Below are 14,609 nucleotides of genomic sequence, written 5' to 3'. Positions count from 1 at the left end.
TCCATCAGTTTATTTATTTTTTACCTTTGGCATCTGCGCAAAATCCAGCCAAATTACTACCCAAAGAGCCTGTCGCGCAACAGCCATGAGAAAGAAAAGAGGCTGTGGACATTCTTCTTATCTGCGTTTTTCTTAGCATTGTGTTCTGCTTTAATCCATACTCTCAGTGTTTTCTCTTCATACTTTTTGAAATCCCTAAAAGGCTGGTAGAAAAATCAAAATTTGACGGACATTTTTTTCTTTATCGAGCTAAATGCAAAGAATCAGTGTATATTTCATATCTGGCTGATATACACAAATGCTTCTTTATGGGTACATTTTGGAGGAGACGCTACTGCTACCAGCTGATCAGCAGAGAAAAAACTATATTTCAAACAAAAAGTAGAAACTTTTTTTTCATCATGTCAAAGATATTAGAAATACTTACATCCATTCTATAAATTTTCGAACGATCTAAATCAGCATTATTATTTGGCTCTTCAGTTCTTATTCTAAATGCTGCTTATAATCTTTGGAACAACGTAGTTTAACTTCGACAGTTAAAACTGGATAATTTTTAACTAAATAAGAACAAGGTGGAATACTACCGTAAATTGAATAATATACAGACGTTGTATTTCTCATGTTTTCCATTGAGAAGCCTGGCTTTTATAAACTATTGACTGAAATTTCTAGAGTGTGGTTCCATTGGCTCAGAGAAAATTATTGATGGGGTACACAACACAAATTTGAACGCTCCTTCTCCACCTCAGTTTATTCAAAGCTTCACTCTTTAACCCCTATCCTGAAGCTCCAACTTCCTTTAAATCCTTCTGTGTAACTTTTACACTCTATTCGGTGACACCCTACTTGTTATTTTGCCCGAGATATACGGCCAAAAGCCACGATCTTTGACACTCTGTCATTCTTAATCTGAAAAACACGCCCTAATCGTTTCAATCTTTCTTTCTTTATAGCTGTAGGAAGCGGGATCGAACGACGTTTTTCGTACAACCTAACGTTTGACCACTTTATCAGTGAAATGGGTACCTAAAACTATCCGTGAACAATGCCGCTGGAAAACATCTAGCAAATCTTCCTCTGCCTTTCAAAGAGCCTAAATTTTAGAACCATACCTACCACTATCATAACCACGGCTTCCAATATTGTAATCTTGGTTCGGAGGCTTAATTTCCTATAATTCCAAATTTTTGTTTGACTGTGAAACAACACCCTAGTTCTTGACTATTCTACTTTTTACATCTTCATTGCATTCGCCTCGAATACTAATTATATTACTAGGTAAGTGATTATTAATAATAATCAATATTAAGTAATAATAAGTAATAATAAATAATAAGTAATAATAATAATAATAATCAATAATAAGTAATAATATTACTAGGTAAATAATATTACTAGGTATCCACTTGATGGATCTTCTTGTTCCCCAGCATTACCTCTTCTTACACAATGAACCCTAAGAACCTCCAAAAATTTATTCCTTGTGCTAACGTTTGTATCTAGGTCTGTGTATGTAGTTAATCTTTTGTGAGATTCTCTCTAATTACATATCAGAGCATCTTTATGTCAGTTAACATGGGATGCATCTTTAAGTTCTATAATTCAAGAAAAAACAATCTCATATTGTAATAGATTCTGTTGAATTAGTATTCTAAAGTAATTTTAAGTATCTACTCTTTATCTTTATTTACTTGATTTCATAAATTCATGTTTTTATTCATTTCCCTCAAAATTGAGGATCGAAAATAAATAAATGATATTTTGAAAAATAATTCAAAAATTAAACAAAGCAACAAGATTCACAGTAGGCTTTTAAAACATAACTGAATAAAACACGTCAAAAAAAAAAAACATTATTTAGGCTCAGAAAAAAAAAAGAAAATGGACAAGGTTTTGCTATGAAAGAAAATTTTCATACCTACTATAAAAATTATTTGTTGTTACTAAAACAAAAATGGAAAACCAAGTAAAAACTTACAATATGGAAAATAGCAAACCTGAATTTGAAGAAAAATCGCAGATTTTAAAATCTTGAAAAAGAAGGGAAGGATAGAGAACATGCAGAAGGGCGACTGCTTTAAAGAGAGAACTTAAAATATGACGACAATAGACACATCGCATAGCCCTATTATTGAACCAAATGTCTTTCTAAAATTTATCCTTTTTTTATCGGCATCGACTGTAAATCTCGAGTTGAAGGACAATAAATTAATCCCAGATAAACAACAGTATCAGAAACCAGAAATGAAATACTTCTGTCCCGAGGTAATTCAGCTTCGTTATTACCATTGATGTGGCAATAATGACTTTTTTTAATACTAGTAGAAAAACGTCTATCTTTAAGCTTGCTAGAAAGGGAATTAAGATTCTTAATTAGACTAGCTTGAGAACGACTCAATAAAATAATATGATCTACATAAGCAATAAAAGACATATCTCGTCCTCAAAAGATAAGGATTATAGATAGTAAACGAAGACACCCTTGAACGAAGATATTACACACAATCTTTCTAGAACTAAAACAAGTTTACCGTTGCACAAGCAGTTTTAACCATAATTTTTTGGCTTTTAAATCTTCTTGTAGCTAATAGGGACTTATAAAATTAGATGATAAAACTCCACCTTGTCTTACTCCACGACCAACATAAATTTGATTAGACAAATAATCAGAAGTAGGTGGAGCGATTTTATTCAAAGCCCCAAATACCTGGATCTAAGAACTCTTAACAACAGAAAGGGGAATCCCACCACTAGAAGAGCGGGAAGAGAGGAAGTAGTGTCCAAGATTTACCGGTAAGTTTCAAAACTTATTCTTACCGAATAAGTTACCGGTAATTTTGGTGTCTAGCAGCGTGAACATTCCTTCCAGTCTTTCACGTCAATTTCCATGTATTTTTAAAGCTGCAGGGCGATGCTCACTTTTTTTGCTATTGATTGACTGACGAACCATTACAATTTTGTTCACTGTTTTATGCTTGATGTGGTTTCTTCGTTGGGTCTGTACTAGTCCATAACCTGACCAGAGTCTGTCGCAGGAGGCTACGGTAACACAAATTGTTGAGATTTTTACAGCCACTCCCTTAAGCACCAACTTCGCAAAAAAAAAAAAACAGCCGACCAAAAAGCTGCCGATTCGACAGTTTGTGCAGTCTCTAAGTACAATGATTTGGAAAATAGGCCACTTTTGGAGATGTAGCTACAGAGTTCTGCGTTCAAGACCCCGACAAAGTCAGCTTCAGATCTTTCGTTAAATGAATCACCACCATCTTTCCTAAATTGGTAGGAAAATTTAGCAAGCTCATTGATTCGACTTATTGGATCCGTTAACTCATACTGTGTCAGTGAGCTTGCACCAAAAGTGGATCAAGTAAAGTAGCTGCAGCCAGGGCAGGATCATATGCAAATATCTCCCTATTTTCTAGGTATTTGTGGATTTTCCTTTCCTCGGCCTTTGAGACTGGCAAAAACGGTACAATCTCCTGGAAATGCCGCTGTAGCAAATTGAAGTACGGGATGGCACACGAAGCAAGAGCTTCCTCTTCTTTAAAGAAGTGGCAGCCAAGTGAAATTGGATTCAAGAATTTCAGATAGGATGTTAATTGAACCAGTTTCACGTCACCAAGAAGGACTTATCTGATATCCTGAATACCATCACTTATATCACACCTTTTATCGATTGACACAGACCGTAAAGGCTCCCATGACTCTTTCTTGAAGCACATAGATCGGTGAAGCACATAACCCCAGCGAGTTTTGATAGGTAGTTCTGGGATGATAGTTTTGCCAAGAAGTGCAATCTGCTTTCCGTTAAGGACAACTTGAACCATAAGATGAGACCTCACAATGTGATGCCCTTAAAGATATTATTGACACACTTGTCTAAGCTTTTCATAGTATTTCGGACAAGTAGATTCAAAATATGAGGGCTGCACCCAATGGTTTGAAGGTAAAGATACTTTTGCTTCAATGACGAGGTAGCAAGTTGATTTACACTAGGAGTATCAAGGCAAATGGCGTCAATCCCTATCATTACATTCCTGTCTCCACTCATAGCAGGACACCAAAGTCTAGCAACTCGTCCCAGTTCATCAGCTGCAAACTGCGCAGCATGCCGCTTGTCGCCAGTTTCTATTGATTCAAGGAAGCTTTGTCAGTGACAAGGACATAGTTAACAATGGGTTCCCGTCCATCCATCGGAACAAAGAGTTTTGGCTGTTTTGCAGTTCTGAATTTCCAGTTTAATGTCAAGCGTGCTTTCGGAAAAGCATTCATCAGGTACTTGATTCACACTTTGTGATCCGAAATTTTCTTCATAGCTGGATTTGTAGCTCTTATTGCCGTTGCAAAATATTCATTTTTGACCCCAGCGAGTTGTATATTGCAAGCATAAAAGGCATGAGCCCAAGCTTTGTCGCAGGCTTCCTATTTTTCTATGGTCACTTTTTGGATACACGTAAGTTTTGGTTGCTGTGCCACTTTGATTATATAAGGAAGAGTGGGGGGGGGGGACTTGAACGAACAAGTGGAGTCGGAACAGAAGGCCCAGAAGTACTGGGAAGTGTGATGTTCCAGCCGAAGCGTTTGAAAGTACTGGAACTTGATTAGTCACCTTCGTCAGAACAAATGAAATCAGTGCCGACATCTTCAGATTCTGCACAATTGCCTCTTTCATGCGACTCCTTCTTCATAAGCTTCTTTGTTGCAGCAGTGGGTTTCTTATTGATGGACGATTTCTGAATATCATAATATTCACGGATGTCAATCGGATGTCAAGGTGATGCTTTTGGTGACAATTATTTTTGACTAATGAACAACTGCAATGCTTGCAGAAAGCTTTGCTAACACGATTACCACTAACAATGATTTCTTTATATAGCCACTCTTTGTTGACAGGGTCATGCTTTCGTGGCATTTCTTAGGCTACAGATGACAGTGTCTGAAAGGATGGGAAACAGTTTAATTTATGTCCCATGGCATATCCGACTAAGTTCAGAAGTCATGATAAAAAAAATCTAAGCTAAATTAGACGCAATCGTGAGAATTTTTACCGTGCAAATAGTACAAATGCTTCAAATATTTTCACGTTGACAATAATGTAAGTGCTGGGATCATTCCAAATCGACACCTTAAAATATTGACTTTGTTTCAAATATGTAGCAGAAACAAGTTGCCTTTTTTCATTTTGCTTGAATCTCTGCGCTAAAAGCCAATCGCATAGTACATCTTCCATCTTAAGAAAATCTGACACCAATTTTATTTTTGTTAACTACTTAGAATATTTACACGCTCAAATTAAATAGCCTATACAAACCCTTTTTTTGGCGTTTTTTTACTTGATTAAGATTACCGAGTTACCAACTAAAGCTGCCCGTGAGCTCCGTGGACCCAGTAGCGCACATCTGACATTCAAACAATGAATATTTGATTGATCTAACGCCAAGACTGGCGTAATTAATTTTCTGATTGGTTGCTAATAAATATTTTTTTTTGCAAAAGGCTAAAGTTCATAAAATTTTAAATTCACGGAAGCCAAAACGAGAAGATTTGCGGCTTTTAGAATTCAAACCACCAGTGAAAATCCCTATTTAAAAAAATCAAAATTATTTTCACGTGTGTTTCGATGATTCTGCAATATTTGGATAGTTGAAAAATTGTCTTTAAACTATAACATATTTTGTTCAAGCACTATCCCATATAGTATAACTATATCCCATAAATTGAAAGCTAGCTACAAGGAACTGTTTTTGAAGGAATGCAATCGAATTCAAACCGTTAACCAATAGTTCGTGATAAATAACTCTGAAAATACTATAAAACTTCACAAGAAAACAATATGAGCATAATAACCAAATTTTTACTTTAAGCTGTAATGTGAATTTGTGTGTGAATAATATATTTTTGGGGTCACTTCCGTTTTCCCTATTCCCCGACCTTATGCATAGTCTATAACTAAGTTTTGCCTCATTATGAGGAGTCGGGGGGGGGGGCAGGAGGGGATGGAGCAATTTTTACGGTAAGAAAATTGTATTTAGGGATAATTCTTAAGAAGAAATACAGTTACACCACATCTTCTTTAAATTCTTTTGTTTCTATCTCAGGATTAGCCTTCATAAAGGGTTATTAATTGTTCAAGCATTAGAAGTTGTAAAGGTAGGCAGAGATATTTAAACAAATTTACTATCCCTATCCCTAATTTTATAGGCTATAATAGGCTATAATTTTATAGGCTATCCCTAATTTTAGCAGAATTTATTTTCCGTAAAATTTCCTTCGCCTAAATATCAGCTTTGCAAGACCGTAAAAAGATCCTAAAACTGCAGTTTAAGATATTCCGCCCACTGAAAATAACATGCGGGTGAAGGGACCAGAATAATAATTGTGAGGGGAGTGGAAGGTGAATAAGTCTGAGAATAAAAGACGGTATGACAAAAACAATTCTCAGATAAAAAAGAAAAAAAAACTGGATTTTTGCATACCGAATGAAACAAAAATTTAAACGGGTAAGAATTCCCGGCAAGAAGATCAATTCCTTCAATATATCATGCGTTTAATCATTAGGTACTAAACATTAATATAGTATTTCCTAAACCAAAAATAACAAAAGAAAACAGAATTTAAACTTACGACTCGGCTTTCAAAACAATTCTCCTTCTTTCAATTTCAAAACCCAAAGAATCTTATAGCATTTGAAATACTACATTCGAAAGGGTCTAATCTAAATTCAGGAAAATGATACTTCTGTGAACATATGAAGAACCATCTATAGTTCAATTGTATCCATCAGGTTTTTATGCAAAGTAACACAAGAGACAAAAATTAACGAAAAACGAAAAAGAGAGTAGTGAAAAATTATGGCATGTAAAGTAATATTTGCTAGGGATAGTCACTACGGGTGACACCGTGATTGGGCAATTTTTGGGGATTTGGAGAATCGAATTTTTTGGGAGGAGACACATAGATTTTCGGGGAAATCCCCAAAAATTCGGGGATAGTGGAAGCCCTGCATCGTGCACCCCCCCCTCCCTTTTTTTTCTTTTTTTACTCAGGCAGGAAGTGACAAAGAGGCCCTGAGGCCGACAGAGGCCTCGATATCGGCATAAGCTCAAAAGGGGAATGAGTCATGCATCGAATCTGATTAATGAAAATTTTTCTGCAATAGATTTTAGTAAAGTGGCAGCTCTCTTAGGGATGGATCTGCTTCAATTGAGAACATTTTTGTTTATCAAAACTTAAACTCACCGCTTATGAAACTTACCGGTAAGTTTAACCTGAAACTTACCATTACCGGGTAGGTTACCCAGTGGTAATTTACCGTGTGGTAACTTACGTCTTGCACACTAAGAGGAAGCATGAGAAATATTCTCAAAGGTTCGTTTTGCATCAATTGAAGATGTATAAAACAAGAAATATCAGTGCAAGTTGAAACAACATATACACACTAAATAAACTTCAAGAACCCTATGTGAATAAAAAGATGAATCAACAATTTTAAAAGCTTAATGCTGTTGATGGTGACAATTTGTTTTGCATGGACTGTACCGAAATTAATCTCCCTACCCTTATGTGAATTATTTTTGTTTATTTATTTATTTTTTTTTGCGCAAAGGCTTTTCAAGTTACAAGGGCTGACTTACACAAAAGGTGAGTTATTTTTCTTTGAAATGTTACGCAAAGGCTTTTTTATGGCTGCGCATGTTGAGCCCATTTTGTTCTTACCCTGTTTTCTGTTCTTGTGCTTTGTAGATGGCATGAATGAAGACGGCTCTTTCATTGGTCAATACGGAAGAAAAAGATTACAACAGGAGAATGTTGCCATCAATCCTTACGGAACCAATGTTTAGTGTAAGTTGGGTCGTCATCCGTTCATTGCTATCTTTTTCCCTATGGTGCTGTCTTGTGCCTTGTTATATTTTTCAGGTGTGCCGAAGCGTGACTCCTGGTCCGTAAATACCCTCGAGAGTGTAGATGTGGTCCAGGACTTGTGTCCTTAAAATTTTTAATTTATTTAGAATATTCCAAGAGACAAAAAAAAGCATTTCAGTGCGAAGAATTATACTTACTCGTGTTGTCAGTGTCTCTTGTAGCACCTGTAAAAGAATGGGACTAATGAAGTATTCCACTTTGGATATAAGAGCAGAATACAGTGGGCAGAATTTGGATGGGGAGTGACGTTTCAGGAAAATATTTTCCGTGCGTGGGTTAGTTATTACATTTTTTTGTAAAACTGAGGTACAACGCAACTCCCCTGCGCTCAAGTTTTTCCAACCTAGCTTTTTTTAGAAGCAAAGAGTATGAAACCTTACCTTCTTTGAAAATTATTAATGGGGTTCTTATTTGGATAGATTCGACTTTTTCTGATTCTTCGCGGGAGATGCCAAGGTGCCAAACTGGTTAAGAATATTCAAGATGCGGGTGGACAAAGGGAGTATAAATCTTTGAATAAAATTTGAATATGAACTCTTATTTAAATAAACAGTTTCTTAAAGAGTGGGGCTAAGAACGCCGTAATCCATCTTGGATATATGAGTTTCTTTGGGCTATGAAGATGTTTAACCAATTATGATTAGTATGCCATTCTTAACGGAAAAACAATGACACAAAACTGAGAAGTTTCAATTAACCGGTGGGAGGGGATTTCCTTGAACTTGGTTTTGAGCAGGCTTATTAAATCTAGGTCCTATTGTGTTTTCACTTACGAAGATAAAATTTCAAAAATGTCAAATATCTCAAAATAGTACATAAGATGTCGAGACATGCCTCAATTACGTCGTAAGGACAAAAAAAAAGTATCTGATCTCAGTTCCTGACAGAAAAATGTTTATAGAACTTGAAAAAATGCTAGGTATTGGCACTCGCTAGATGGCATTTATAGTTTTTTCTGTCGACACTAGTGCCAGTTTTCATTCTTGTAAGTTACCCATATTCTTTAATTCAATGTCCAAATCGGATTTTTGTTGTGGTTTGCCTTCAGTTGCCTTTTTACGGTTATAGCGCAGATGTTACTCTTTTAATTTTCGGTTTCTTAGTTTAGGTTTTAAGTTGTTCTTGTTTTTTTTTCTTGTGTTAATTATTTTTCTAATATATGTGTCGCATTTCCGAATGGGTGTCTTTCCTGAATTATTTGTTGGGTTTTTTCTTCAAATATTTGTTGACTAGGTGAAAATATTTCCTTGGTTTCTCGTCGCTTTCGTCATGCTATCTAGCCAATGTAGTCTTAGAACTGGTTTACATCCATGCCTATGAAATAAACATCTCTCCTTGTAATAGAAAGAGATTGTCAAGATTTGTAAAAAAAATAATTAATAGTCAATAAATAATCCAGGAATAGAAAGATGTCTAAAGGAGGCAGCCAAAATTGACAAATTCTTGTGAATAATCACAATATGATTGTGGATACCCAATGTAGGCTTTCAAAGTTGTAAGGTATTCGGAACGTAAATTTGAGAAGGCTTTTTCCGGTGTCTCGTTTCTTAGAGATTTGGCCATGTATATGTCAACGAGAACAGTCCAGGGGGGCTTTTGGGACTAAAGCTAGTCGTGGGAAAGGGGTCCGTTCCCAGGCATGGTTGAACAACCAATAGCTAGAACTTCCGTTCCAGGAAAGTTACATTCTTGGCTCATTTTCTAAAGGGAGTCCATCTTTCGCCTCCGTCGTAGCTAGTTGTTCTTGTGCTACCTTATTTTCTCTATGTGTATTCTCACGTTATTTAATAAAGACCATGTACCAACGTTTATCGTCTATCTTTGGAATTTACGTAAACCATGACATCTGCCATTACAATAAGGGTATATGGAAAGAACTAAAAAGAGGTTTACAGAGTGGTGACAGCAGAACTTTACAAAGTAAATTCATCAATAATCGCTAGAGCACAAATTAATCAGTCGACGGATAAATAAAGACTTTTACTTTAGGTTCGTGTAGCTCGGACACTTTTTTCAAATAGAGAGAGGATATATGAGAAGTGCTACTGAAATTTATGGCTAGTAAAAAATTATTGAAAATTGCTAGTATCATCAAACATGTGTCGAGTTGAAGTTGAAATTTCATATATATATATATATATATATATATATATATATATATATATATATATATATATATATATATATATATATATATATACATATATGTATATATATATATATATATATATATATATCTATCTATATATATATATAATCTCGCGCAAAGTGAGTTCCTTTTCTATAAATAAGTTTGTATCTCTCCTAACAGTTTGCTCGCTAGAATTTATGGGCTCTTATTCTAGTTTTTAATGTCTTAGATTTTTATTTTTTGTTTATTTAGGTGAATTTGCTGAGGATGGATCTTTTATTGGCCAATATCGTCCAAGTCGAAAAGAAGTTACGCCCAGTGTTCCAGAGCCTGGGACCTTAGTCTAGTGCAGCTGATTTAAATTTAGAGTGCAGCTGTTTTATTGTTTTTTTTTTTGCTTTATTATTTTTTAGGTTCTTAACTACGATTATCTAGTTTTTGTATCTTTTGTATGCTTTAGCTTCAGGTCATTATTAGAGCAGTATAATAGCACACATCAAACACAAATGCAAATTTTTTTAATGGTAATTTATGAAAGAGAGACATGTTGTAAGTTCGGCGTTTCCATATTAGATGTTGTGCCGAAAATTCTTAGTATATTTGCTTGATTACATAATATATTGACTATACTTTGACTTGATTGTATCTTACTTTTGTTTGGTTAATGAAAGATATAAAATTAAACCACAAACTTTTATTTTCTTTAGTTTAAGATATTGTGTACAAAAGCAACAATCATAAGTTGGTAAAACTTGAAATAATAATTATCGATTTTCTTGAATGTATTCATTTCCAATCTTATTTATTTGATTTACAGAACATATAGCGAATAAACTAAATACAGATGAAAATTTAGAGGATAAATATATAGAGGAGGACTTTGAAAATGAAATTGAAATTTTGCCTTGAAAATTTAATAAGGTTATATCTTATTAATAAGGTATGGCGAATTCAGCTGATTAAACTACTGTAGAAGAAGTAACAAAATATGTAATCCTCATTTCTTGAATAATTTTGGGGCTTTGGATGATAATAACACATTTTTCAACTGTATTTATTATTCAATGTTATTTTTCAATGCTATTAGTTTTTGCATATTATTCATTTTTGTGTCAAAAATTTAATTTTTCACGAAAAATTAATATCAATAAATTCTAATGGTGGTTTGGGGAGCTTGACTTGTCGATATAAAAAAAAGTAGTTTTTGGCTCCAGCCTTTATCGTTTAGGTATTATTGAAGTTTTAGACAAATAGGTTTACGAGGTGTAAGACAACTTATTTTATGTAAATACATTCCAGATGTTTCCCTCTTTCATAAATTCGTATGGTTCTGGTTGTATCAGATCTGAAGCTTGTACAATAAGCCCGCCATTTGTTTCCATGTAATGTATATATTTTTTGTTTCTACGAGGAAGGTTGCCGTTTTTGTTGATAGTTTTCATATAAAACTCTCGGAAATTCGATCATCTGTATCATCTTACTAAAATAGGAAAATGCCATTCTTCTATGCTGACACGAATGTTTGGAAAATGAAAAATCTTAGTTTTTAAGCTGATTACGAATATACAATTGGAATCAAGTTTAATGCTACAGGTGATTGAATATGGAATTTAGCTTGGAATCTCGGAAACGATATAACTTATGTAATTACATTCAGTATAAAAAGACATATTTTTCGAGGTTCTTTTTCTCAGAATTGCGGTTTTGAAATTTAAATTAGTGTAACTTTTTTTCCAAAATGGCTGTCAAATATGAAAATATTGAATAAATCATAAGTTTTAGTTCAATGCTATTTCCATTAAATTCAAAGGAGTATTAATCAATTTATGGTACTGAAGAAGTAAAGCAAACAAGGGATTTTCCTAGTTTGGATACATTTTAGCCTTTTTGTTTTCATTGCACCTTGTTTTTTTTCCCTGACTATATTTATAGCCGAAAAAGGAGATGGAAATTTGTAGTATGAAACTGAACAATGTCACTTCTTATTGGTACATATTATGTCAAGGTATGTGTAGTAGTCTTAGGAGCTAGAACGCTTTGAAGCGTTTTTTCTTCTTTTTTAATTCAATTATGATTGGTCTCCTATCCTTTTTAAGAAGAATCTATGACGCTGAACACGCAAACATTAAGCAAAGATGTATAATCTATTCTGTTAAGAGCCCAATAAGTTAATTTAGGAAAAAAAAATCAGATACACCCCTTTGGTTTCAGTTGCATTAATATGAAAATACTTTGCAAAAAGTGTTCGCTAGATTTCCGCTAGGCTATATGAAAATATGTCAATGAATAAAGTGCAATCTTTATACTTTACTAACATTCCTTTTTTGTAATTGTGCTATTATTGTTTGAGGTTGCTAAATTTTTATTATTCGAATTTCTTAGATATGTCTTTCTCCATAGGTAGAACATATCTAAAAAAAAGTAAGATTAGTTGAGTTATTGGCCACTTTTGGAATCTTGCCTTTTTCCAAAAGGCAAAAAGATCTTTCTATTGACAGCTTATACTTTATATTTGATTCGTGACTATTTCTTTGTGTTGATTACTTCTCATCTTGGATTGTTTTCTCCGTCCATTTTGCTTTAATTTTATATTCTTTTTTTCTATTTTTGAATGGAGAAAGTCAAAAATTCGTGTCATTCTTATCAGTGTAAATTTATTTCAATTGTATTTATCAGTACTGAATCTCTTTAATGTTGGAAAAGATCTGGTCAGGACCTGGTTTTCTTTATTGTGTTCCAAGATATCCGTCTTCTATTTTATTTGCAACTCCTCCATTTCATCAGTTATAGAGTAGTATTGAGAATATAACATGGTTAAAGTCCCTGATAATATTTTGGTGTTAAAAATTGAAGAAAGAATTTAAATGAAACATTTATATGTAGGGCTTAAAGATCCTAAAATTTAAGGCGTTGTAGTCCGAGGAACACGATATTCAACTGCCGATTCTCACTTTCCCCCCTTCTTATTGCTTTCTTATGTATTATTTTTTGCCATTGTTGAAATGTCCTTTAAGGAGGGGGATGGGGTGCTTTTCAATGCAAAAGTTAAAGCCAAGATTAAAAAATTTTAAATTATCTTTATTGAAGAATTTTTACGAGTTGATGACGTTTGAACATTGGCATTTTGGCACAATTTTTTGAATTTAATGTCTTTGTTTAGTATTTTCAGTAACTAGTATATGCGCCTCAGTTTGTATTCTGCCTTATTAGGATTACTTTGTTTATTGAGCTAATGTGCCGAAATATATCTGGTAAATAAACGTGCCTGATAAATCATTTGTTATGGTTGTTATCGTGTAGGAAAGAAGTACTCTTTAACACTTCGTTATTCTTCTGTCTTACCTTTGAAAGTGAACTCATTCAATGTTTTCAAGGGGATTTGGGAATATTGAGGGGAAGAGGTGCTTCAACTTTCACTTGTGTATTAGGATTTTAGCGGTTTCAGCTTTTCAAAATATTTCTTGGGAAATGGCGCCATGCCAGCAGTAAGAGGAAGTCCTTATTGTTTCTCGTTTCATCAGTGTCAGTCTTATCAATCATTTACTATTTTATGAATGATAGAACATAATGCGCTCAGAAAGTTTTATTTTCATTTATTCTAGTTTCATTGTCTTTTCACTTTTCATTTCTAGACGTATGGATCAAATTTGGAAGTACGTTCCTCTGGCTGGAAAAGGTAAAAAAAGGGGAAGGGTATAGTGGGTAGTAGAGTAAAATTGAAGTTGATTGGTGTGTTGGTAATCGGGTGGTAATGGGTAGAAGGAGGATTGGAGCAGGTCAAGGTCTAAAGCTGAGAGGGAATCTGCTTTTCCTCAGAGACATAAAAAGGAATAAACCTTAATCATGCAAATCACTATTTATTTAGAAAAAGTAATATTGCAAATAGTAATTTGATAGTAATTTTTGAAGGTTCCAACCTTGACGTTATTCCATGTTCAGCTGTGGATGGGATGAATCCACGTGTTGGAAACGGATGAAACCTCATTTGCTCGTAAATCTCGGGGTTTACAATGAAAATAGTCTATCAGGAAGAACTAAGAAATTGGAGTTGTGATACAAAAAGTATCTAATAAACCCTTACAAAAATTCGCGAACAACGCCTGGTATTATCGGTTAATTAGTTATATCAGAACACTTAGAAAATATCAAAGAAGGTAGCAAGCATGTATCCAATAGAGGGAGCTTCCCAGCCTCTCCCCTTTAGGAATATCACAGTTTGTTTGATTTTTTTCCACAATTCTTTATGATTGTTATACAAACTGTCAGCCTTTATTAATTTATAGGGAATCACTATTGCCAATGTAATGAAAATGCAAGATTTATTGGTTAACCTAAAATGTTCACTTAGGATTGCTCAGTAGGGAAATACCCACCTAAAATTTGTCCTTAGACCTTGCCTCTAAGAAAATTTTAAGAATTTGTACCATACACGTCCTGGGGAAGGGGGGGTAGTCTGGGCCATATGGCCATAACGTTATACCATCTGTCCTCGCTAGTAAAACAAATACTAATATCGTTCTTTTCCGTGTCTTGGAGGCCCAAACCTTCTTTG

General features: G+C 34.3%; 1 protein-coding gene across 1 annotated transcript in view; it reads left to right on the top strand.

Moving 5' to 3' along the window:
• The window catches only part of Nrg (Neuroglian), a 119,806-nt gene extending 106,473 nt beyond the window's left edge, over positions 1 to 13,333 (top strand). Inside the window, exons 22-23 of the mRNA XM_089096452.1 lie at positions 7,747 to 7,845; positions 10,310 to 13,333. Of these exons, the coding sequence (XP_088952578.1) occupies positions 7,747 to 7,844 (98 nt within the window). The 3' untranslated portion in view covers position 7,845; positions 10,310 to 13,333. The remainder of the gene's footprint in view (positions 1 to 7,746; positions 7,846 to 10,309) is intronic.
• The last annotated feature ends 1,276 nt before the right edge of the window (positions 13,334 to 14,609 follow it).

The sequence above is a fragment of the Artemia sp. Qi Xiang Cuo genome, chromosome 11 (assembly GCF_049724085.1).
Source record: "Artemia sp. Qi Xiang Cuo chromosome 11, ASM4972408v1, whole genome shotgun sequence".
NCBI lineage: Eukaryota > Metazoa > Arthropoda > Branchiopoda > Anostraca > Artemiidae > Artemia > Artemia sp. Qi Xiang Cuo.
This window is presented reverse-complemented; position numbering and strand designations above follow the sequence as displayed.